Source organism: Barbus barbus (assembly GCF_936440315.1).
Source record: "Barbus barbus genome assembly, chromosome: 22".
NCBI classification, from domain to species: Eukaryota; Metazoa; Chordata; class Actinopteri; order Cypriniformes; family Cyprinidae; genus Barbus; species Barbus barbus.
In genome coordinates, this window is record NC_136750.1 from 367,501 (window position 1) to 393,930 (window position 26,430).

Genomic DNA, 26,430 nt, shown 5'->3' on the forward strand with positions numbered 1-26,430 from the left:
ATGTACACAAATTTTCATCCAATAAAATGCTTGATTGACTGTAAGGCATCATGAAGAGGCTCGTGTGAGAGATGGACTCACCTGACACAGATCAGCAGGAGTAGGTTCTGACAGCAGCAGAATCCAGACGCTGTACACACACACTCCCTGCAGAACCACAGCACACACATTAGAGACACACACACTCACACACTCCCTGCAGAACCACAGCACACACATTAGAGACACACACACTCCCTGCAGAACCACAGCACACACATTAAACACACACACACTCCCTGCAGAACCACAGCACACACATTAGACACACACACTCCCTGCAGAACCACAGCACACACATTAGAGACACACACACTCACACACTCCCTGCAGAACCACAGCACACACATTAGAGAGACACACTCCCTGCAGAACCACAGCACACACATTAGAGACACACACTCCCTGCAGAACCACAGCACACACATTAGAGACACACACTCCCTGCAGAACCACAGCACACACATTAGAGACACACACACTCACACACTCCCTGCAGAACCACAGCACACACATTAGAGACACACACTCCCTGCAGAACCACAGCACACACATTAGAGACACACACTCCCTGCAGAACCACAGCACACACATTAGAGACACACGCTCCCTGCAGAACCACAGCACACACATTAGAGACACACACTCCCTGCAGAACCACAGCACACACATTAGAGACACACACACTCACACACTCCCTGCAGAACCACAGCACACACATTAGAGACACACACACTCCCTGCAGAACCACAGCACACACATTAAACACACACACACTCCCTGCAGAACCACAGCACACACATTAGACACACACACTCCCTGCAGAACCACAGCACACACATTAGAGACACACACACTCCCTGCAGAACCACAGCACACACATTAGAGACACACACTCCCTGCAGAACCACAGCACACACATTAGAGACACACACACTCACACACTCCCTGCAGAACCACAGCACACACATTAGAGACACACACACTCCCTGCAGAACCACAGCACACACATTAGACACACACACACACACACACACTCCCTGCAGAACCACAGTACACACATTAGAGACACACACTCCCTGCAGAACCACAGCACACACATTAGAGACACACACACTCCCTGCAGAACCACAGCACACACATTAGACACACACACTCCCTGCAGAACCACAGCACACACATTAGACACACACACTCCCTGCAGAACCACAGCACACACATTAGAGACACACACTCCCTGCAGAACCACAGCACACACATTAGAGACACACACACTCACACACTCCCTGCAGAACCACAGCACACACATTAGAGACACACACACTCCCTGCAGAACCACAGCACACACATTAGACACACACACACACACACACACATACCGTCCAGCTGTGGTTTCTTGGCCAGTGCGTCAGCAGTGCTCACTCTGAAGCTGGCAGGCAGTGTGTCGGCGGAGCGCACGTCTTTGGGCCGGAACTTCTTCCTCCAGGACGGTGCGCGCCGGAAGTTCTTGTCATCGTCCTGCAGAGACACGGCTGTGCTGTGAAGCGCTCGGATGCCATACGACTGCAGACTGAAGGAGCGGACTGAACTCACCTCCTCGAACCTCCGTTCCGTTCCTGCGGCCAGCAGATGGCCGTACTCCTGCTCCAGCATCGCCCTGGCCTGCAAACACACACACACACACACACACACACCTGAGCACCACAGCATCACACTGATCCACAGCTCTGCACAACATGACTAGGGATGCACCCAGATTAAAATTTTGGCCGATACCGATAATTCTTTATATTTGAAAGCCGATAAACAATATGCTGGCCAATAAATCCATATCCAATTTATCATCTAATTGTTAAAAGCCTGACACATGAGGCTGCAAAAGAAAACTTAACTGTCATGGAGGTGTAGATCTGTTGTTGATGCACTCAACGCACACAGCATCAACACAGGTGCACAAAGATTCCACAACATTATTTACAATAACGTTCAGATTATAATTTTATGTAGCCTTTATGACTTGCCCTGCACATGTTGCACTTAAAGTGTATTGTCCTTTTCAAAGTGATTCTAATCATATTTCAAGCATTTCAAAACAATCATGTGAACAGTGTGCATCTGAAGTGTCTCTGAAGGAAACTATGCATTATTTATCGGCGTTAAGATATCGGCCCAATTTTATCACCTGTATCGCTGATACCGATTATGGTGGCAGATGCATCCCTAAAAATAACATACTGACCACAACACAGGACTTACTGCACTGCACACAACAGAGCAACAGAGTCGCGTTCATGAATGAGTCCACTTTAGACATTCTACTAACAGGAAGTAACTCTGCAACTACATGTCAACTATCAGTCATTAGAGTATTAGTAGACTGTACCGCCAGTCGTTGACTATGAGAAACTTTGCAAGTATACGTCAACTTATTCTACTAACCCTAAACCGACCCTAACAGTGTACTCTGAGAGTTAGTACACATGCAGCTGCAACTTAATGAGAAGTAGTTGACATGTAGTTGCAAAGTTACTTACTGTTAGTAGAATGTCTAAAGTGGACTATCAAAATAAAGTGTAACCATTGATAATATTTGTATCATACACCTTTATATTTAGCACTTGTTTGTTCAAAATTACAGTGAGAAAATAGAAGTTAGTTATCAAAGAAGCCTTTCAGTACAGTATAGAAAAATAATCCCCCAAACAACTGTTAATATCAAACAAAAAATTATATACTTTCTTTTAACTTTTTTAATCCCTGTATATAAATGACAATGACACAATCAACCGAGTAGTGTCTAAAAACTGGATTCCTTAATAATGCATATGTGTCCCTGGAGCACAAAACCAGTCATGAGGGTCAATTTTTTGAAATTGAGATTTATACATCATCTGAAGCTGAATAAATAATCTTTCCATTGATGTATGGTTTGTTATGATAGGACAATATTTGGCTGAGATACAACTATTAGAAAATCTGGAATCTGAGGGAGCAAAAAAATCTAAATATTGAGAAAATCTCCTTTAAAGTTGTTCAAATGAAGTTCTTAGCAATGCATATTACTAATCAGAAATGAAGTTTTGATATATTTACGTTAGGAAATTTACAAAATATCTTATAAACTGAAAATTGAGGGAATGTTTGTATTGTTTTATTGTGCCGTTTTCTGTCTCTAAAAAATTTAAATGAATAACGTGCCCCATAGCTGACTGTTCTACCTGTTGTTCTTCATACAGCTAGTGACCTACACTGTGACTGTAGTCCTATTTAGAGCAATAAAGATGTGGATCTGCTGATCTGGGGTCTAGTCTGTATCTGGATCAGGTTGATCCAATGCTACTTTGAAAACAGCACAAATGTAATATGGATAAGCTAATTCTGGACGGCAAAGCACCAGATGAAACGTTTTGAATACTATGGCCCAGGAGTGGCTGGTCTGAGATCAGATGACCGGTTTCCGGTCTGACCGTTAGTCTCTCACCTGTGTGCACTGTGTAGGGATCTGCAGCAGCAGCGCCAAGGCGTTGTGGTCGAAGGACTCATCCAAAGCGAGGAGCGCTCCGTGAACGCCGCTCTCCAGAAGATTGGCCGCATACTCCTTCAGTCCGATGGCCTGGACCCAGCTGAGCACGCGCTCGTTGGTCCACACCAGCACGTCTGCAGCGGCAGCAGCGTTAGCACACACTCACACGCAACACAGACACACAAGCCAACCAGAAACCAGCACGCTCACCTTTGACCTCCACCTGGGACTCGTCACGTCTCCGCTCCAGCTCTTTCCTGTCGTAGTTCAGTCGTCTCAAACACATCACGCCGCACTGAAAACTGTTCCTGCAGAGCCACAGAAACACTGTCTGGTCAAGCATTCATACCGCAATCAATTAGAGAATGTATATCATTTAACTCATTTAAGCATCATTTAAGAAATGGCTTCTTCATAATCAACAACGTCATCATTAATCTTGATAAGCTGCTTTTATTATTATTATTACTATTATTACTCATTTATTTTTTATTTATTATCATTTTGTATAATCTGTTGTTTAATTGTATTTTAGAGAGTTGTTTATAAATTTTTGGCTGTATTTTGTTGTTATTGATTTTCTATTTTATTTCTTTGATTTTTCTATTTTTTTTGTCTTAATAACATCTGGCAAAAAGCCTAGTAATGAAATCTAGCCTTCGGGCTAATTTAGGTACATTTACATTCATGAATGTTGATTCATGTACACTTTTTGTGAAAAAAAAAAAAAGGTGAGCATTCAGCTTCGATCACAGGAATAAAATTACATTTTAAATTATATTCAAATAGAAAGCAGTTATTTTAAATAGTAAAAATATTTCACATTACAGCTTTTGCTGTATTTTGGATCAAATGCAAGGTTGGTGAGAAGAGACTTCTTTAAAAAAACATAAAAAATCTTGCTGTTCAAAATCTTGTGACTGGTAGTGTATATAGTTCAGAGATGAAATCTGCCTCTGTAGTGTCACGACTCAATGTGATTGCAACTTTAGCTTAAAAAAATAATGTTTAGTAAAGAACTACACTACCCACAATCCCATAGAGAGATCCACCAATCAGAGAAGTCACCGTTACCATGGGAACCACTCACTCCCATGAAGCACAGCAGAGGCTGTAAGGAGTCAGTCTCCCTATATTCTAATGGTGTTTCATAACTGTACTGTTGATTTGGATTCAATTAGTCTCTCTCACATCAAACTCATTCAAATCTACCATAAAGTTGATGAACTGGCTTTTCTGTGCAATTCAGCGCCTAAACTCTTTAACATCAATCATCTGAAACGCCCTAGTTTCATTACCTGTTCATTTTGACAACATAATTTGGAGTTTGAGTGCCAGCTGTTATTGTAAACAGTGATTGGCCCAAAGCAGACGTCCACACCTCACACGGGTATGATCGGTTATTGACCGGTAATGTCGTGAGCTCTCATCCGGGAGTGGTTCTGTTCACACGTGATCTGTGTGTTCTGGAGGAGCTGTGAGTGTGTGCAAGTGCTGCATGAACACTCGGGCTGGGAATCCTCAAAACACGCAAGCAAATATAAAGTAATAAAGGGGGAAAAGACAATTATATGTGAAAAACTAAAAGTACTTTCAGTATCTCGAGTGCTTTATGCATCTGAAAGTTTACAGACAATCATAGTTCTGGGTTTTTCTGTTTTCCTCAGCATTATTACAGATGAGATCATAGCTTTAACAGGCTAATGCACAGATCCGTTTCCACATATCAGATGTTTTGTCCTGTTCTGAAAACATAGCTCACAGCGTTTACGTCAATCCCGTCTCATATAATATCAGGAGATGCAGTGTGTTTAACCGCAGCCGCGAGCGATGGAGCTCCAGGACAAACACACAGCGCTCTGAACGTCTGTCAGTGCTTGAGTTTGTGCGTCTCATATGGACTGCGTTCCTAACAGCAGCAATGAAAGCATATCTGAAGTAAAACACTCAAATAACGAAAGTCAAGCAATGCACACGTGTCTCTCAGCATATTCTGTGCAATGCAGCCGCCGTGATTCTCTCTAGCACACACCTGCCACTACAAGCTTGTGTTTTCCAAAAATGTGCCCAGATCTCTAATTTAAAAATAGTGGGTGTGTTTTTTAATGGCGTGACAAGCACATATGTGAATGATGTCAGTAGGCTATAATCAATTACAGTCTATTACTGCATCGATACAGAATCATCCACGTCTGCATTTCAACACTCCTAATGTACATGAAGCGCACCTTCAAGTTAAACAGGCCTGGCTTATAACTCTTATTTGACATTTTATGACTGGGAAAAATACTTCTGGAACCCAGACTGTGGTCAGTGACGCACATCCGGTGCTGCTGGTGACTGACCTGTGGAAGCTGTCCACCATTTTGAGCTGACTGCGCAGGTCTTTCTTGGTCAGATGATCCAGCATACGAGCGTCGACCAGCGACTCCATGAAGTAGCTGCGGTACTGAGGTAAACCGAGGCTGGGCAGCCAGTCGTTCCCGATCCACTCGTGGTTCATGTCGCCGTAGGCCAGAGTCTGAGTGTCAACAGCACACACATTCAGTCAGAACACTACTTAAACAATACTAACAACACAAAACATCATAACCTCAGCGTTGAGTTCAGAAGAGTCATTACTCAGATTGATCACAAACACAGATAAGAGAGAGCTCCTCCTGTCTTCAAATGTGATCCAGAAACACTCAGGGGTCTGAACGAATGGTTTCAGAGATAAAGACCAGCAGATGCTGCCTAACATGATGAAGAACTGCAGTGGATCTCACAAACCCATCAAAACAGACACATCCAGCTCACATCTCAGCCTCAAACAAAACCATCGGGTTTCCTGCTAAACATCTCAATGGGATGCATTTCCCCAAAACTAAGCACTGGTGAAGTGAGATGTGAGCTGAATGTGTTCCTGACGGATTCATGAGGTGTCTGCTCCTGCACCTGTTCTCCAATGAACACATCAGAAGAGAAAGACGGAGGTTCAAACCTGGGCCCAGCTGCCCTCCTCATCCTCCTGGTGTTAGCAGGTTAGCATGTGGAGCGAGAGGGGAGTCAGTCGTGGAAATAACACACATCGTGATACAGTAAATCAGCACAGCGCTGCATGCAGATGAGTACAGAGAGCAGCGAAGCGTTAGCGTTAGCGTGACTGACCGTGGGTGGCGTGGCGGCCAAACTCTCCATCTCCTCGTGCGTGAGCCAGACATTTCCAGAAGACTACAGAGATCCGTGAGCGAGGAACAAGTGAGGAAAGATGGAGTGACAGAAGACATTAGGAGAGCAGAAGTATCTGTTATTGAGCTGCAGGAACATTAGTAAAAGTGATCACAAACATCCCATCAGGTGTTAATGTGAGGCATGCGAGAGAGAGAGAGAGAGCGAGAGAGCGAGAGAGAGAGAGAGAGAGAGAGAGGACACGTACTACGGTAAAATCAACAGATTTACCACGCTTCTGCGGTTTACCAACAACAGGCTCAGGCCACAAACCTCAGGATTTCACGTCCAGATGCCGCAAACTCAGTGAGGTAAAGAATCATAAATAACCCTCCCGTGATCCGGAGAAAAATCATTCATTTTTTTCTGGCAAAAACGTATTTAAAACATGATCAAAAAATTCCAGGTTTGTTGCAGTTGTTTATAGGAGCTGCAAATTTGGCCGAAAGTTTATCATCATGTATCAATATGGCTATAAATTATAGTAATAATGATGCTATTAATAATTATTATTATTACTACTACTAAATAAAACTACACAAATTACAACACAAAAGAAACAAAATAAGAAATATTACAAATATTCAAAATATTTCACTGTAAATTAGCAAAAAAAAAAATAATAATAATGAGTATTTAAGAAAAAAAAGGATTTTACATTATAAATTAAATTAAGCCTGCCATAAATAATAATTTTATCAAAATGTTTTGACTGAAAACTGTAGGAAGCCTTTGAATGTTCTCTTCTGTTGATAAACGTTTGTGAAGATGGTTGGTTCGTGATGTGTTCCCAAACGCATGCTAAAGCGACTCAAACACTACATCACAGCCTTTACCATCTGATGATCGCACGGAGCCATGGCTGAGATTAATCACGCAGCTCTGCAGTTTGTACGAGCGATCTGCTCGTCTTCTAGACTGATCTGAGGACAGAACCTCCCAGTGTCTGCAGGAGCCAAACGCTGATATATTAGAGGGTTCTTTAATGGATCAGTCTCCTACCGTTCTGGAGGTAGGTGGCGCTGACGGGCTGGTGAGCGACATGATCTCCTGAATGGCGAGGCGTAGTTTGAGGCGGTGGAGAGGGTTGCTGATGCCGATCTCACGCTGGATCTCTGTGTCGGACAGGGCAGACATGATGGCACCGCTCTTCACGTTGGCACGGCACGCCGCCACATACCACGCAGGCATCCCGACCCACAGCTGAGAGAAAACAACAACAACACGGCCAATGAGAATCACGAGACTGAGAGCATTACAAACGCCTGTGCATTCACTTCCTCCTAATCAGCCTCCCTCTGTGCCACATACAAACCAAACCTGCTCTCTCCTCAGGAATCACCAGAACTCGTCTCTCACACACACACACACTCTCACACACACACTCTCTCACACACACACACACACACACACACACACAATCGGACAATAGAAGGGAGGTTTCTACACTGTTTTGCCATTGTTTATTAATGGTCAGGACACTGAAAAATGTTCAATGTTTTAAGTTTCTCGGGGCTACCATCTCTGCAACGTTAAAGTGGGAAAACAACCTAAGAGCCATTATGAAAAAATCTAAATCTAAAGTTGGTATGTTCAGTCTTTATGGATCTGTCATTGAAAACGGTCTCTCTCAATTATAGTGTGTTTTGGTAGCTCCACAGCTCAGCAGAGAAGTCAGATTGGTAACATAACTCGGGCTGCCTTCAAAATGACTGGTTGTGATCTTCCAGCTATTGATGAGGTCTATGTCTCATGTTTGCAGAAAAAGGTCTAACAATTCTGAAAGATCCCTTACATGCAGCCAGACACCTCGTTACACCCAAGTCTAAGTCTCTTAAAGTCCACACTTTTTCTGAACAGCACTTATTGTAGGATTGTGCATGCTCTTAAATCCTCTGGTATCTATGCATCTGCATTTCACTCTTTGTAACTGATATGACATATGTATAGATGCATTTATGCACTAATGTATTTTAATGTATGTTATTATTATTGTTGATGAGCTCACCAAAAAAATTCTGAACAACTAGGTTATGGCAATTAATAGATACATGAGCAGCTGTTACTGCCATTGTTGTGCCATTTGACAGCTGCAACGATCTGCTATTGCATGTGCAATGTTTTCCAGATGATGCAGCACTGATATAACGGTGTAATTTAGCTGTATTCGTACCTCGAGCCACACCACCACCGTGGGCCCGTCCCACTGAGCGAAGGGCAGACCCTGCCGACAGGCTTCCTCCAGTAACTCGTGTCTGCAAACACACAGAAAACATCATGAGCACACATGCAGAGAGCACGGTTTACACTCCAAACATGTAAGATTGATTCAGACAGAGCATGGAGAGGTGTGAGCCGTGAGGAAACAGCAGCTGCATTAGCAAGAGAAAGATTCCAGACCAGATCAGTGCAAAACATCGCTTTTTCATTCAGATTCTTCATCATGTGCACATCGATCAGACCAGACGCCATACAGCATCCGAACTTTCCAAACCATCTCAATACCAATGCTATTCAACACTTCTTGATAACTACATTTATTAATTTTTAATGATGAAAGGGGGAGTAAACTATATTTATTTTTCTATTTTTGGGTGAACCATCTTTTTTTGTCAGGATAGAGGGTGAATCTAGAATCTGTGTTTGCACACTGGGACAAATATTCCTCAAACTCATTTTCTTCATTCTTCTCTAAACAAGAGGTTTAGAAACATTTCATGACAAACTGAAGAGAAAGTAGCAGTGTACCTTCTGAAGGCAATGTAGAAGCACCATGTTTGTTTGTTCTTTTGGCATAGTATTACGTTACGCTGCTACTGAAGTATTGAGATGAAAGGAGAAGGCAGATAAACATCAATCAGATCATGCTGAAGAATGAAGAGGACTAAACCACAGTCTGAGCGAGGCGGAGACCCATAATGCACTTCAGCAGAGGAGACTGGAGCGGAGTGTTTCTGCAGGACGCTGAGCTGCTGTCAGATTCACTGATGACCGATCGCTTCACTAGATAAGACCCTTCTTCCTCGGCTGGGATCGTTTAAAGCCCTTTGAAGCTGCATTTAAACTGCATTTTGGACGTTCAAACTCGGGGGCACCATAGAAGTCCATTATATGGAGAGAAATCCTGAACTGTTTTCCTCAAAAAAAACATTTCTTTACAACAGAAGACAGACGACAAGAGGGTGAGTACATTATCTGTAAATTTGTGTTCTGGAAGTGAAATACTCCTTTAAGAATTACAACACCAAAATTAACTGAAACAATTAGCTTCTGTTTGAATAACCACAAGTTATTAATTAAATTATTCCCTTCATCAAGTCTGGTTTCGCTGCGTGTTTCAAAGCGAGCGAGACTTTGTTCAGACGATCAGCTGGTGATCTGGTGTTTTCTGCGTCTCAGAACAGCTCTGTTCACACTAAATGAATCCAGTCAACTCCTCTATTACACTGCTGAGAGTTTAGCGCACGTTTGGGAACAACAGCCACCAGTTATGGGAAGTCATGGCCTAATGGTTAGAGAGTCAGACTCGTAATCCAAAGGTTGCGGGCTCGAGTCTCGGGCCTGCAGGGATTGTAGGTGGGGGGAGTGAATGTCCAGCGCTCTCTCCACCCTCAATACCACGACTGAGATGCCCTTGAGCAAGGCACCGAACCCCCAACTGCTCCCCGGGCGCCCACTGCTCCGGGTGTGTGTTCACGGTGTTTGTGTGTTCACTGCTGTGTGTGTGTGTGTGTGTTCACTGCTGTGTGTGTTCACTGCTGTGTGTGTTCACTGCTGTGTGTGTGTTCACTGCTGTGTGTGTGTTCACTGCTGTGTGTGTGTTCACTGCTGTGTGTGTGTTCACTGCTGTGTGTGTTCACTGCTGTGTGTGTGTGTGTGTGTGTGTTCACTGCTGTGTGTGTGTACTGCTGTGTGTGTGTGTGTGTGTGTGTTCACTGCTGTGTGTGTGTGTGTGTGTGTTCACTGCTGTGTGTGTGTGTTCACTGCTGTGTGTGTGTGTGTTCACTGCTGTGTGTGTGTGTGTGTGTGTGTGTGTGTGTGTTCACTGCTGTGTGTGTGTGTTCACTGCTGTGTGTTCACGGTGTGTGTGTGTGTGTTCACTGCTGTGTGTGTGTGTGTGTGTGTGTGTGTGTGCACGTTGGATGGGTTAAATGCAGAGCACGAATTCCGAGTATAGGTCACCACACTTGGCCGTATGTCACTTTCACTTTATTTTCACGGCAGATGATTACAGCGTTTCACTAGATTTGTAGAGAGATGCATTTTTGTAAACCTGTTTTCACTGAAGCTGGAGTTTTCCTTCAAGATAAAAGCTCTACTGCTGTTTCCGTAAAAATAAAAGCTTAAAGTGCAGAAAGAATTACTGGCAGCTAGCGGTTTAAATGCAGTCCAAATTCAAAATATCTCTTTCAAGTGTAGAAATTAGGAAAGAAGTATTGTAATTTCCTTATTGTAGTGTAAAGCAAAAATAATATACATATGAAATTTATTTTACAGTGTAATTGTTTTACAATATATGGCTATTACTGTCATTTTGTTATTATTATTATTTTCTAATTTGATTGGCTTTCTAAAACACCAGTGTAATTTAGACAGAGAATAAAAAGAGGGTTTTCTTAGTTAAGAACATGGGTTGAAGCTCTTAATTTTGAACTTTCAAAGTGCATTAGATAGAATCATTTAACTATAAAATGTACAAAAAGTTAAATTTTTTCCAATTTTTCACATCAATTTTTTTTTAATATCGCTATAAATATTGCATTGTGGACTTCATATGGTGATATTATGGTATCGTGAGAGTTTGATATCATTGCACCCCTAACCCCAACACAAGCCTTCCTCTGGTTAGCGAGCAGACGCAGCGGGGAAAGCGTGTTTGTTAGTAGAGCTTCACAGCAAGCCTGAGACATGCAGGGGTTTCTACCCATCATGCTTCACGACGGCGTGCGGTCACTTACCCTGAGTTTGGGCTATGAAAGAGTGTGTGAGAAGAGAGGAGGGAAGACAAGCATGATGAGCCACTGAGAGACTGATGGGAAGCGAGACATGAATCACATTTCACAGTGAACTAAACTAAACCAGGCGGCGCTGTGATCGAACAGTGAAGCAGAGATGATGGCGGGAAAACACGATGAACTGGACTCATTACTACTTCCTGTTTTAGACGCTACTGACGTGTCACTCACTTCTTCTGCAGTTTTCGGTTCTTCTCTGCAGGGCCGCCCAGTTTTCCGAGCGTCATGGCGTCCTGTGCGCTTCCTCCATCAGGCGTAGCTGCCAGCGCTGCTCCACACAAACAAACACTGATCAGAGGAGCATGAGGCCTGTGCTGGGATCATTACATCTGCTTGTTCTCACTGCAGTCTGATCACTAAACACTCTGGACCCCGTCTGCTCCTGTATTTAGCTCTGCAGGTAAACGTTTAAACTACTCTATAATGTATGGTAATAGCATAACCCCAAGTATCTGATTTCATCATTAAATTAAAATAGATTATTTTACTAGATAATCATGCACTGCCCGATTAAAAAAAAAAAAAGTACAATATTTCAATAGTTTTGCATGTAATTGATGACAGACCACATGCATCTAATATAATTCAGTATTTTTTTAGCTAAGTACTTGATATTTTAATACCAAATATGCAATTTTATGAATATAACTTGGCAACCCTTTATAATCAGTTTCTATTCGTTAATATCAGTTAAGTATAAATTCTAAAGCATTTTTAATCTTAACGTTAACTTCAACATTTACTTACATGTTATTAAAATCAAAACTTGTATCTTAAGTTTAATAGCTAATATTAACAATGAACAGATTTACTGTTATTAACAAAGATGAATAAATACCGCAAATAAGATTAGATCACTGTTAGTTAAAGCATTTGGGGTCAACTAATGCAAGCTTATTGTGAAGTGTTACCTGGTCCTGGTTACCTGGTCGTCTATATGGTCTATCATGTTTTTTTAAAAGCAATCATTTTTAAAATCCCATTTTAGCCCTCTTTATTTTGCCTTTCTATCATATCTCATCAGATTCTCATTACTTCAATATTTTTAAATGAAGATAAAAGCAGAAAAACTAATTATAAGAGTGCAAAATAAGGCTTTGATATGAATCTGATGTCTGGTGAAGTGTTGCGTGACGAGGTGCGGGTGACGGCGCACCTGGCCCCGGAGACTCTTTCCCCACCGGACCGGGTCGGCCCTTCTCTTTCTTGGCGAACAGCCGGCCGATGGAGGACTTGATGCTCTTCTTCTTGGCTCCTTTGTTGAGCGAGTCCTGACTGCTGTTGCTGCTGCTGGGATTGCTGCCCGCTCCGTCCTGCAGCCCGGCACTGGACACACACACGTGAGCACACACACACACACGCACATGCACACACATGCACACACATCACAACTCTGCTCCTGTAGGAACGCTCATCATTTTAATGTCGGCGGTGTGTGACTGACCCCCGTATGTCTCGGATGTCCTCGTGGCTGGCGGTGTGCAGCGCTCCTTTATGGAGTCTCGTGGAGGACGGTGTGGACGGAGGAGACGTCTCACATCTGATCGTGGCTTTATCATCTTGTGCGCACTAAACACAAACACAAGCACTTTAAACAGCAGCATTAAACACTAGAACAGGATCATGTTTGTAGCTAACTTTCAATTTGATAAAAATGTTTCTTTCTTTCTGAAATGTAAGGTATAAAATACAAAAACTTGATTAATTAATTAAACATCAGTCTATGGGTGTGTTGTGTGTTCTGTCATCATTCAATCTCCCTCACATCGTTTCAAACCTGTATGACTGACTTTCTTCTGTGGAGCGCAACAAATAAAGTGTTGCTGTTCAACTCCAGTTGACTTTCATTATATCTTCTATGTTCCACAAAAGAAAGTACGTTTGGAAACAAGTTTCAGGGACAAAATGACGACAAGTGAACTGTCCATGTAACGCAGCTCATCTATGAATGCAAGTCTTCTTCAGTACACAAAAATGTCCCATAATGCTTTTTTTTTTTTTAAATGCAGATTTGTAAAATACTGACTCTTCAAATAATTCATTTATAAGCAGGGCTTGCGAAAGCTTTCAGGAATTGTTCTGCCCATCTGCAAGCCTAATGATGGATGAAATATCAGATTCATAACATCACATGGACATGTTTCTCTAGATTACCTTCCTACGATGCTTCCGCAAATCGCTAGGCTGTTGGAAGCGCAAGCAAATGGAGAAAGAGAAGAAACAGGAAGTTAGCAGCATTTCATATATAAGCACAGAAGCAGGTGAACAGCAGCCAGGCAGCAGAAAGATTTAGAGACACGCAAACACACTGAGAAAAGCATGAGAGCATCATCGCTGGGGTCATGCAGGGAAGAGGATCACGCACACACACACACACACACACACACACACAGAGAGAGAAAGACCACCATTCACTCTGGACGTTCACACCAAGCACCATGACGATAAAGATATGGTTCTAAAATGATTCTCAATATTAGAGAATATCAGAGTCCACACCGCAGCTATAACGGCACAGAGAAACAATATCCGCTGGAAACACTTGCAGAACTATTTTTTCCAGCTGATGAACATACAAACATTGACAGCCAATCAGAATCAATCCTGCTATAACGAGCTGGAGAAGAGAAGCTCATGCGCTCAGAATAAACCGATATCGTTCACTGTGTGGATGCTAATATCATTATCTTTATAGTTATCATTCCTGGTGTGAACAGGGCTTAACACTTTCATTTCACTGATTATATTTTTGAACTTCAATGAAATTCTATCATACGATTGCAACAAATTACTTCAGTTAAATATCTAAATATAAATATTAATATATAAATCAAAATATAAATTAAATCTACATAAATTAGCTGTGCTAAATCACATAGAACAGAATGAAGCTGTTATATTATTGGGGAAAAAGGGAATAAATGTGTTAATAAATGCAATAAAGGTTTTAATTTGTGCAAGTGCTCTGTGAAGAGCGCCAAAGGTTTCTATTGATGTGATTTTGAAGCATTGCAACCAATCACAGCAAATCTGCGGAGCATGTGAACAATGCTTTCTGCTGTCTATGAGTTTATTATATGTGTTGTTTATGAAGCAAGTAGTTTGTTTTGATATTTGATGATCTGTGCGTCACGTGATGCTGATGTAAAACACATGAACATCTTCAAGGGCTGTGTGCTTCAATGGAGTCTCTCTACGGTCATTATTTGCTCTGTTAAAACTAAATATTAATTCATAAATGAAAACAGAGCCGAGCGTTCATCAGCTACTGAATCCCAGCTAGTGACCACATTTATCTGAATAAAGCTGGAGTCCAGAGTAAAGAGGTCTTTAGCTTGATCTTATCAAGGTCTAATTGCTCATTTCCTCGTTAGCCCGTCGAGGGAATGGAGCAGGAAGTCCTTCAGTAAACTTCCTGTACAGCTTCCAAGGTCAAGGGTTTTATTTTTGAAAAGCACACGATCATTCGCTCAGTTGTGGGCAATACCTGCACAAACACAGGAGCACAGGTCAGCAGAGGACTGCTGTACACTACACCCCGCAGGACACACGGCTCAGAGTAACACACACACACACATTACTACACAACAACACACACACACATTACTACACAACAACACACACACACACACACACACACACAGACACATTACTACACAACGACACACACACACACATTACTACACAACAACACACACACACATTACTACACAACGACACACACACAGACACACACACATTACTACACAACGACACACACACACACACACACACACACATTACTACACAACGACACACACACACACACACACATTACTACACAACGACACACACACACACACACACACACACACACACATTACTACACAACAACACACACACACACACACATTACTACACAACACAGGGAGCAGGCGTGTGAACAGCAGGCTCACCAGGGTCATGACCCCCATGCGGTCCAGCTCTCGGCTGGGGCTGTGTGAGGGCCGGCGGGGCGTGGAGTGACCGGATCCGGGCGGAGAGGAGCTGTGGAAGGAGGGCTGGAGGGACGTCATGGAGCGGAAGCGGGCGCCCAGATCATCTCCGCTGCCCACACGGCTCTCGATCTCCTCGGCTCTCAGCGCGGTGCTCTCCTTCTCCTCCTGGATCATCCTGCAGCCGCACACACACACACACACACGTCATCAGCACCCTCACGAGAAACACGGACATCAGCGCACAGGCCACGCAGAACCCTCAGCATCGCCTCAAGCAGCCAGTCGCTAAGGGTACTTACATGCACTAATTTTCATGAGTCTGAATGAATCCAAACTGACTTCAGATTCTGTTTATATGAGCCCAAAACACTGTAATCTGATTCACATTCATTTACTCTGAACAACACACTCATAGTGATGTCATCGCTGGAGCTGCTGCCAGTATAACTATGCCCTGATGACATTTCTCATGAGAAACATGACGTCAGAAAAGCTTTTTTAGCCTTTTTTTTTATTTTATTTATTTTTTAGAATATTTAGTAAATATTGGGTTCATCCACAGTTAGTGAGATATAATAAACATACACACTTTCCAAAGACAAATCTATGCATAAACCGTACACAAACATAGGCATCACACCACAAGATTTTTGAATATGATTGAGAAATTAGTGATCCCTGTTCAGACTATTTCAGGTCTGCATCAACTGTTTCAATCTTCCTTCATTCAGATCAAGCTCAATCTGTGTTTATATAAGGGCTTTTCAATCAGACTGAGCCCTCAGTGCGATTATAAAGAGTATTTGCTTGCGCTATACTGGTGTCCTATGAAATCGGTTTTATTTTTTCTCAGCATGTGTTTTACTCTTACCAAACTCTGTTTTAACAGGTCTAATTATTTGAATGCATAAAAACAACTTCTTGTACTCTAATTACTCTAATTCTTCTTACAGTAGCCTTATGATTTTTTATTTCCCTGGTCATCAGAAAAATTAAAACTTTATCTTTTGGCAAACAGCAGGAATTTACTATTAAAATTAAAACATGGATTTTTTTTGTGATTATTCCTTAAAACATTAAGTTTTGATAATTTTAGTAGTAGTACATTCTACTGAACAATACTAGGCTAATATATTTTTGGCACAATGTTAAATCTTTTATTTTGACGGGTTGCAGTGAATACGTTTTAAGTTTCTGAGTGTATGTGATATAGTTTCTCTCAAGTGAAACGGCCAAATGCTCGTGAAGTGACTCAGAGCAGTTCTGGAGATGTTGTTCATGCGTTTAGAAGGCAGACGCTGAAATCAGCATGTGTGTAGTAAACAATGCACAATACTACATCAGTCTTGTGGAAAGCTAGTCAGCACAACACCCAAACTTGGGCCGCCAGTGAGAGGAGTGAGGGATTGTGGGAAGTGTACCGTATCTCGTTGTTAATGGCGTCCAGCTGCTCCTGCAGCATCAGGGCGAGCGTCTGAGCGTCTGCCTGACCAGCAGGAGACAGCAGGTCCATGGAGCTGAAGACCGTCTCTCTATCGTCCTCCACATCGGACATGTCCATGTCGCTCTCAAACGCGTGAGCCACGTTAGCCAGAACGCTAGCCTGCTGCAGACGATCCCACTCCTGCTCATCCAGCGTCTGCACCTGACCACACCACACACGTCCATCACGCTGACCACACGGCTTTCTAACTTACACAGTTTACAATTACATCCATTATTTTGAGATAAAAGCAAGACATCATGCATCAATTTTACTATTATTAAACAGGATATAAATAAGCTATTATTATTATTTTATTAAATTAAATACGATTCACGTTTATTATAGTTAACTAAAACTGAAAATACAATTAAAACCACAACTAAAACATTACTTGAATAAAATAAATCAATTAAAATAAAATACAAATATTTCAGCAAGGCAACATTTCTAATTTTAATTTAGCTTAATCTGATGTTCTACAATAATTAAAACTGAAATAAAAAATAACTATACAGAGATGAAAAAAATGACAAACACAATTTAAATTCAAATGGAAGGGGAAAATATAAAAATAAAGAATCAATTCAACATTAAAAACTACAACAGTATCTCAGTGATAATAAAATATCACTGTGTAGATCATCCAGGTAATAAAATGTTCAAAAATTACATTTATTATTAAAATCATTGGACTATTAAAAAATAAAAAAAATTAATCAATACGACGTTTCGGGATGCATCCAAACACCTTAAAAACAAAGTAACCCTGGCCCATATATCCACATGATCAACAGACCCCTGGAGGATTTAAAATAGTCCAGTGATGTTTTATTTATTTATTTATTTAAATATCACTGATAACTCAGTCAAACCAAATATTATTCAGACACTTTGACCTGATCATGTTTTGCTGAAGTGTTTTTCTTTAATTGCTAAAGTGATGTTTTTCCACCACAGACTGAACTAAATGAAGCACTGCTTGGTGATTGGTTGAGCTAAATTAGTTTTATCTGATTGTGTTCAGCTATTCAACCCAATTCATTACATACCTTTCTATCAAAGTTATCTGACATGATCAAGATCAGTTTGTTCTGACACAGTTTAGCTCTGAGCTCTTCTCATATTTAATCACCATTTTCTAAACTATAGCAATAAACCGTGATATAATGGAGAAATGTTGAAGCTGTCTGAATAATGTTTGGCTTGACTGTATATTTATTAGCTGTCCAAGCTCATTATGTTTATATGTGATTGAACACTCTTCTCCACCGTGAATAAATCATCATGTGAACGCATGAGTTTCAGCACTGCAGATTTATTTTTCTGTCCCGATAGAGCTTATATTTTAGATGCTAACACTCTGTCACAGCTCACCTTCGAGGGCTCGTCTCGGAGCGCAGACACGCGGCCCTTCTGCGGTCGTCTGAGCACCAGCGCTCCGCTGTAGGGACTGTCCATCGCTGACGACACCGACACCGGGTATCTGAAGTCCGGCGTGCCGTGCCTGCGGGAAACAGAGCCCACATCAACACAAAGCTCCGAGCGCAGCGACACGGCTGACTCATTAATGTCCTCCAGTTACCCATGATGCAGCAGAGAGTTGCTCCGGCTGCGGCCGTGCTCGTATTCGGTCCTCATGGTCTCGATCTGGATGAGCAGCTGCTCCTGCGGTCACAGATCAACACTCGTGAGCAAACAGAGATCACAGCGGAGCGCACGCGAGCGAGCGAGCACACACTGACCTTCTCATGATGAGCCTCTTCTATCAGCTTCTTGGTGTGCTCCAGATCCCGGATCAGAGCGTTCTACAACACACACACACACACACATACACATACACACACAGACACGCACACACACACACACACGTCAGTCAGACAGTGGGGTGTGCAGGCAGACGATATGGATTTTTCTGATATCTCAGAGAGCAGGGTATCTGATATAAAGCCGATAAACATGATATCAGACTATGTAATATATAGATAAGGTTTGTCAAACTCAGTTCCTGGAGGGACACAGCCCTTCAGAGTTTAAGGTGCGTTCATGCCATATCCTAATTACCGTAATTAAGAGATAATCAGAATCACGTCCTCGTAGAACTCGTAATCACAACTGGGAGTTTTCTGAGAGCTACGGCTTATACCACGTGACCGCTGCACTTCGCAGAACCAGAGAAAAATGGCGATGCTTCCAGTAGTAAAATGTAATTAATGCAGTTATTTCATAATATTTATGTTTTAAAATTTGTGCAATTGACTTTTGCCAGTGTAGATGTCTTCATATAAAAGTAATGTGAACAAACTAAAGACATGCAGCACAGAGTGAGATATCTGGGCTATCCATGGATTAACAACCTAAAGAAATAATTATAAAGTGAGAGTTGAACGTCACGTGTTGTCATCTCAGAATTACGGCATGTGTGAACACAGCATTAGTTCTAACCTGCTCCAGTTTTCACAGAAGCCTGAAGGACCTGATCAGCTGGATCAGGTGTGTTTGATCAGGGCTGTGGCCTCCAGAAGCTGATTGTGACAGCGAGGAAATCTTCACTCCAGATAATCAACATGTGACAACACCGGTAATAGGGGTTTAGTTCGTTTCAGTTTTCTTAGCGTGATCTTAGCGTTTTTAAAATTGCAGTACAGACTGGTACCGAAGTCGGTACTTTTGACAACACAATTAGTGAAACGAATAAGAAAGCTTGGAGGCACGGCAGACACCTTGATGCCAAATAAAATAAATAAATTACACAAAGTTTAAATAAAGTTAAAAAAATCAGCAAACACTGTGGAACCAAATAAATAAGAAACAAACGTAAATCATCTGTAAATGACTAAAGACTATCCTCACGTGATAAATGAAATCTGTTCTGTGATGCGATTGCATGGAGCAGCCGCGTTCAGTTTTTAATTCTCTGTTCTAACTGAACTAAGTCATTTTTATTCCTATACTATTTAAAAAACCTAAATGACGGCGCCGCGGTGGGCAAGAGACGTGACTGGTGCTGTGGCTTCACACCGTCACAATCACTATCACAGCAAGACTAGGAGAAGGATGTATTTATTGTGGATAATATTTACTGAATTAGAAACAAATAATTAGAAAATGAATTCTATGAAAATATAATTTGAACAATGTACGTGTAAAATAAACATTTATACTTTAGATAGCATCTTCTTGATTCTGTAATCATATAGTATTTTCTAAAACAAAGAGATTCCTAAAAATATGAAATAAAAGAAAGTAATCACAGTAACTAATAGAGCACTGATTAATAACTGTTAAACTAATGAGGACGGAGAACAGGAGCTCGGTGCATTCTCAGTGCTGTCAAAATAAGAGTTTCCGGCTCATCTGCCAGACAGGAGCGTTCAGGGCGGATGGTGATCATTATAAACACCGGTGGACACATCAGTCTTGACTGTGTTTGTGTCGGGGACTAGAGATGTGTGCGGTACCTTGTCCTCCAGCGCAGACATGCGCTCCTTCAGGTGCAGCTGAAGCCTCTCGTTGGACTCGGACAGCAGTTTGTCCACCGTCTCGGACAGACGCTTGTTGTGCTCTTCGTTCATCTTCTCTCGCTGACGAGCCTTAAAACACCACAGAAAAGTGAAGCAGCTGTTTATACTACAGTACGTCCCGAGGGAGTCTGACGTGTGTGGAGGACAGTGTCGGGCAAACTTACTTTTAAAAGTAATGCATTACAATATTGCGTTACTGCCTAAAAAAGTAACCAATTACATTACTTAGTTACTTTTTATGGAAAGTAATGCGTTACCTTTTAAAAAGTAATGAGTTAATTTTTAAATCTGGGCAGGGTTTGCTTGCTTTGTTTTTAATATAAAAAGTTCTACAAATGTAGCCCTTTCACACCAAAAGCCTCAGACTGAAGGAAATGTAGATTCAGGTCTGTACAGTAGAGGACGACGCTCAAACTAATCACATGAAGAATATGACGCAGGAGAAGAAAGATCAACACTATTCAGCAATAACTACAATCAAACACAAATGAGTCATTTATGGTTATTATGGTTGAACTGGATCATCGAAGGTCAGCAGCAAAGACATTAGTTACTTATTTAATCCCATTTTATTGATATTTGTCTTATTTAACATTTAATTATTGCAAGTTTGCATTTCAAAGTTTATTGCTTGTGAGGAACACTGAATGTGTTTTAGTGCAGGTGAGATGAGTAAATACATGTTGATATTTAGTCTAGAACTACAGTAAGATCATGTTGATATTTAGTCTAGAACTACAGTAAGATCATGTAGATATTTAGTCTGGAACTACAGTAAGATCATGTAGATATTTAGTCTAGAACTACAGTAAGATCATGTAGATATTTAGTCTGGAACTACAGTAAGATCATGTAGATATTTAGTCTGGAACTACAGTAAGATCATGTAGATATTTAGTCTGGAACTACAGTAAGATCATGTAGATATTTAGTCTAGAACTACAGTAAGATCATGTAGATATTTAGTCTGGAACTACAGTAAGATCATGTAGATATTTAGTCTGGAACTACAGTAAGATCATGTTGATATTTAGTCTAGAACTACAGTAAGATCATGTAGATATTTAGTCTAGAACTACAGTAAGATCATGTAGATATTTAGTCTAGAACTACAGTAAGATCATGGTGATATTTAGTCTAGAACTACAGTAAGATCATGTAGATATTTAGTCTGGAACTACAGTAAGATCATGTTGATATTTAGTCTGGAACTACAGTAAGATCATGTTGATATTTAGTCTAGAACTACAGTAAGATCATGTAGATATTTAGTCTAGAACTACAGTAAGATCATGTAGATATTTAGTCTAGAACTACAGTAAGATCATGGTGATATTTAGTCTAGAACTACAGTAAGATCATGGTGATATTTAGTCTAGAACTACAGTAAGATCATGTTGATATTTAGTCTAGAACTACAGTAAGATCATGTTGATATTTAGTCTAGAACTACAGTAATATTTAGTCTAGAACTACAGTAAGATCATGGTGATATTTAGTCTAGAACTACAGTAAGATCATGTAGATCTTTAGTCTAGAACTACAGTAAGATCATGTAGATATTTAGTCTGGAACTACAGTAAGATCATGTAGATATTTAGTCTAGAACTACAGTAAGATCATGTAGATATTTAGTCTGGAACTACAGTAAGATCATGTAGATATTTAGTCTAGAACTACAGTAAGATCATGTTGATATTTAGTCTGGAACTACAGTAAGATCATGTAGATATTTAGTCTGGAACTACAGTAAGATCATGTTGATATTTAGTCTAGAACTACAGTAAGATCATGTAGATATTTAGTCTAGAACTACAGTAAGATCATGTAGATATTTAGTCTAGAACTACAGTAAGATCATGTAGATATTTAGTCTAGAACTACAGTAAGATCATGTTGATATTTAGTCTGGAACTACAGTAAGATCATGTAGATATTTAGTCTAGAACTACAGTAAGATCATGTAGATATTTAGTCTAGATCTACAGTAAGATCATGTAGATATTTAGTCTGGAACTACAGTAAGATCATGTAGATATTTAGTCTGGAACTACAGTAAGATCATGTAGATATTTAGTCTGGAACTACAGTAAGATCATGTAGATATTTAGTCTAGAACTACAGTAAGATCATGTAGATATTTAGTCTAGAACTACAGTAAGATCATGTAGATATTTAGTCTAGATCTACAGTAAGATCATGTAGATATTTAGTCTAGATCTACAGTAAGATCATGTAGATATTTAGTCTAGAACTACAGTAAGATCATGTAGATATTTAGTCTGGAACTACAGTAAGATCATGTAGATATTTAGTCTAGAACTACAGTAAGATCATGTAGATATTTAGTCTAGAACTACAGTAAGATCATGTTGATATTTAGTCTGGAACTACAGTAAGATCATGTAGATATTTAGTCTAGAACTACAGTAAGATCATGTAGATATTTAGTCTGGAACTACAGTAAGATCATGTAGATATTTAGTCTGGAACTACAGTAAGATCATGTTGATATTTAGTCTGGAACTACAGTAAGATCATGTTGATATTTAGTCTAGAACTACAGTAAGATCATGTAGATATTTAGTCTAGAACTACAGTAAGATCATGTAGATATTTAGTCTAGAACTACAGTAAGATCATGTTGATATTTAGTCTGGAACTACAGTAAGATCATGTAGATATTTAGTCTAGAACTACAGTAAGATCATGTAGATATTTAGTCTAGAACTACAGTAAGATCATGTAGATATTTAGTCTAGAACTACAGTAAGATCATGTAGATATTTAGTCTGGAACTACAGTAAGATCATGTAGATATTTAGTCTAGAACTACAGTAAGATCATGTAGATATTTAGTCTGGAACTACAGTAAGATCATGTAGATATTTAGTCTAGAACTACAGTAAGATCATGTAGATATTTAGTCTAGAACTACAGTAAGATCATGTAGATATTTAGTCTAGATCTACAGTAAGATCATGTAGATATTTAGTCTAGATCTACAGTAAGATCATGTAGATATTTAGTCTAGAACTACAGTAAGATCATGTAGATATTTAGTCTGGAACTACAGTAAGATCATGTAGATATTTAGTCTAGAACTACAGTAAGATCATGTTGATATTTAGTCTAGAACTACAGTAAGATCATGTAGATATTTAGTCTAGAACTACAGTAAGATCATGTTGATATTTAGTCTGGAACTACAGTAAGATCATGTAGATATTTAGTCTAGAACTACAGTAAGATCATGTAGATATTTAGTCTGGAACTACAGTAAGATCATGTAGATATTTAGTCTAGAACTACAGTAAGATCATGTTGATATTTAGTCTGGAACTACAGTAAGATCATGTAGATATTTAGTCTAGAACTACAGTAAGATCATGTAGATATTTAGTCTAGAACTACAGTAAGATCATGTAGATATTTAGTCTAGAACTACAGTAAGATCATGTTGATATTTAGTCTGGAACTACAGTAAGATCATGTAGATATTTAGTCTAGAACTACAGTAAGATCATGTAGATATTTAGTCTAGAACTACAGTAAGATCATGTAGATATTTAGTCTAGAACTACAGTAAGATCATGTTCACACACAACGCTCTGCACTTACTCCTGATTTCTCTCAACACCAGAGCTGTCACTCAATACATCAGATGCAAAGAGACTGGAGTTAATTATTTGAAAAAGTAACTCCGATATTTCCTTCTAAATTAAAGTAATGCATTACTTTACTAGTTACTTATAAAAGTTAATCTGATTCTGTAACTCGCGTTACTTGTAATGCATTACCCCCAGCACCGGTGGCAGCACCGCTGAGCCCGAGCCAGGTCTGAAGATCACTCACCCTCAGCAGCTCCTGGTTCTTCTCCTCCAGCTGAGCCTCCATCTGCCGGAGACGCTCCTCCACGTTCCCATGACGCTCCTCCGCCTGCGAGAGACACGCACATGAGACACTACACCAGCAACGAACCCAAGAGAAAGAAAGAACGGTTCATCATGCTATGACAAGCTGAACTTTCAGGAGTGAGAGTCGTGTCTGGAGTTAGTGAAGACAGACTGAATGATCTCAGTCCAGCGTCAGTATGTGCCGGGTTCACACGGGAGGAACAATGGACTCCTGACAGACGCCAGCATGAACCAGATCACAACGACACGACCATCATCAGGCAGAATCAGGGATGTGCACAAGTGACCGACTAATCGAGTACTCTCTCCAGATTACAGGACCAGCGCTTCAGAAGGAGAGTAAACGTTGCTGCACTGGTGTTACCAGATTAATGTGTTCAAACTAGGGCTGCCACTAACGACTATTTTTATTTCTATTAATCTAACGACTAATTTTTCGATTAATCGATTAATCTAAATGACTAATTTCCCACAAAAAAAAATCAACAATTTTACTTACAAATATTTTATTAAACCAAATGAAATCCAAATTTCTATGAAATCATTTTTTAAAGCAAAAGTGCAAGAAGCAGGTGTCCATCTCTCAGTCCAGATCACTGAATCAGTTCAGTATTATAGTGTGAGAACGACATCATATCCACCTGTTCTAGTCTAATAATAATAACATCATCATCAAACAAACACTTTTTAAAGGAGGATTTACCAGAATTTATTTAGGTGAAAAATTTAAATTTGCAGTATTTCTGAAAAACACACTTTTTTTATATATATAAAATCAATTAATTGGAGATGCTTTTTATTATTAAAATTTAATGGAACAATTAAAATGGAATCCAGAAATAATGGAAAACAGAATTTGGTACAGATAACACTGTCAAACTTATAGGCTTTTTGATTAATAAAATTTGACAAAACTGAATTTGGAAATAAACGGGTTTCATAGGGCCCTATAATTATATATTGTTTTTTTGTCTGGTAATAAAAATGGATTTAAGTGAACAATAGCTTTTAAAATGACTTAAAGTACATATATAATAGCAATGATGCAATAATAATTAGTTCAAATAAAGTATAAATAAATAAAATAAAAGATAGTTGTGTTATTTTATTGCTTTGAATAAAATGTGCATTAGTAATATTTTGCCCGATGCGCTCTCTTGTGGCCTCAGGAGAGAAGCCAAAATCTTTTTTCCCCCTAAATCAAGTTATGCCTTTCAAATTTAAATAATTCAAATATTGATATTTAAGTGCAAAATCTGAATTTAGTTTCAGCCATTTTGACAGCCCTAATCCAGAGTCAGAACGACAGCGTGAGCTCGTGTACCTTCATCTGTGAGCGACTGTCCTGAGAGACACTGCACGCAGAGCGCTACACACACACACACACACGGGAGAGAGACAGACAGACAGAGCTACGGTCATATACAGAGGAGGAGAACGATTTGAGCTCTATGAACAACAGAAACGAAAGAGGAGAAGGAGCTAGACGACAGCAAGTGAAGATGCAGTGGCTTCATTACTCTGTTAAACACAGATCCTCCGGTCTGCGCTGATGCTCCTCTTACATCTGTGTCCATCTCACACAATTCACTAAATAAATACTTGTGTGATTGATCAACTCACTACAGCACACACTCATTCCCATCAGGAACACACAACACCGGCTCACACTTTCACTCAGTTAGCAGACGAATGATCTTAATCAAATCTTTCAGCATTTCGCTTCATATCGCAATTCATTT

At 40.2% G+C, this 26,430-nt stretch overlaps 1 protein-coding gene across 2 annotated transcripts in view; it reads right to left on the reverse strand.

Annotated features, from left to right (window-relative positions):
* Positions 1-26,430, reverse strand: part of ppfia1 (PTPRF interacting protein alpha 1) — a 45,306-nt gene that overhangs the window by 3,296 nt on the left and 15,580 nt on the right. Inside the window, exons 10-27 of one of the 2 annotated variants that reach the window (XM_079446042.1) lie at positions 24,627-24,710; positions 20,709-20,840; positions 18,993-19,055; positions 18,833-18,915; positions 18,625-18,754; positions 17,186-17,403; positions 15,723-15,939; positions 13,232-13,356; positions 12,944-13,113; positions 11,959-12,055; positions 8,946-9,027; positions 7,775-7,975; positions 5,908-6,083; positions 3,773-3,870; positions 3,521-3,696; positions 1,633-1,701; positions 1,419-1,557; positions 82-147 (exon numbers count right to left, since the gene is read on the reverse strand). In XM_079446042.1, coding sequence (XP_079302168.1) covers positions 92-147; positions 1,419-1,557; positions 1,633-1,701; positions 3,521-3,696; positions 3,773-3,870; positions 5,908-6,083; positions 7,775-7,975; positions 8,946-9,027; positions 11,959-12,055; positions 12,944-13,113; positions 13,232-13,356; positions 15,723-15,939; positions 17,186-17,403; positions 18,625-18,754; positions 18,833-18,915; positions 18,993-19,055; positions 20,709-20,840; positions 24,627-24,710 — 2,316 coding nt within the window. In that variant the 3' untranslated portion in view covers positions 82-91. Of the gene's footprint in view, positions 1-81; positions 148-1,418; positions 1,558-1,632; positions 1,702-3,520; positions 3,697-3,772; positions 3,871-5,907; positions 6,084-7,774; positions 7,976-8,945; positions 9,028-11,958; positions 12,056-12,943; positions 13,114-13,231; positions 13,357-15,722; positions 15,940-17,185; positions 17,410-18,624; positions 18,755-18,832; positions 18,916-18,992; positions 19,056-20,708; positions 20,841-24,626; positions 24,711-26,430 lie in introns of both variants that reach the window. The other variant, XM_079446041.1, reaches the window with a different exon arrangement.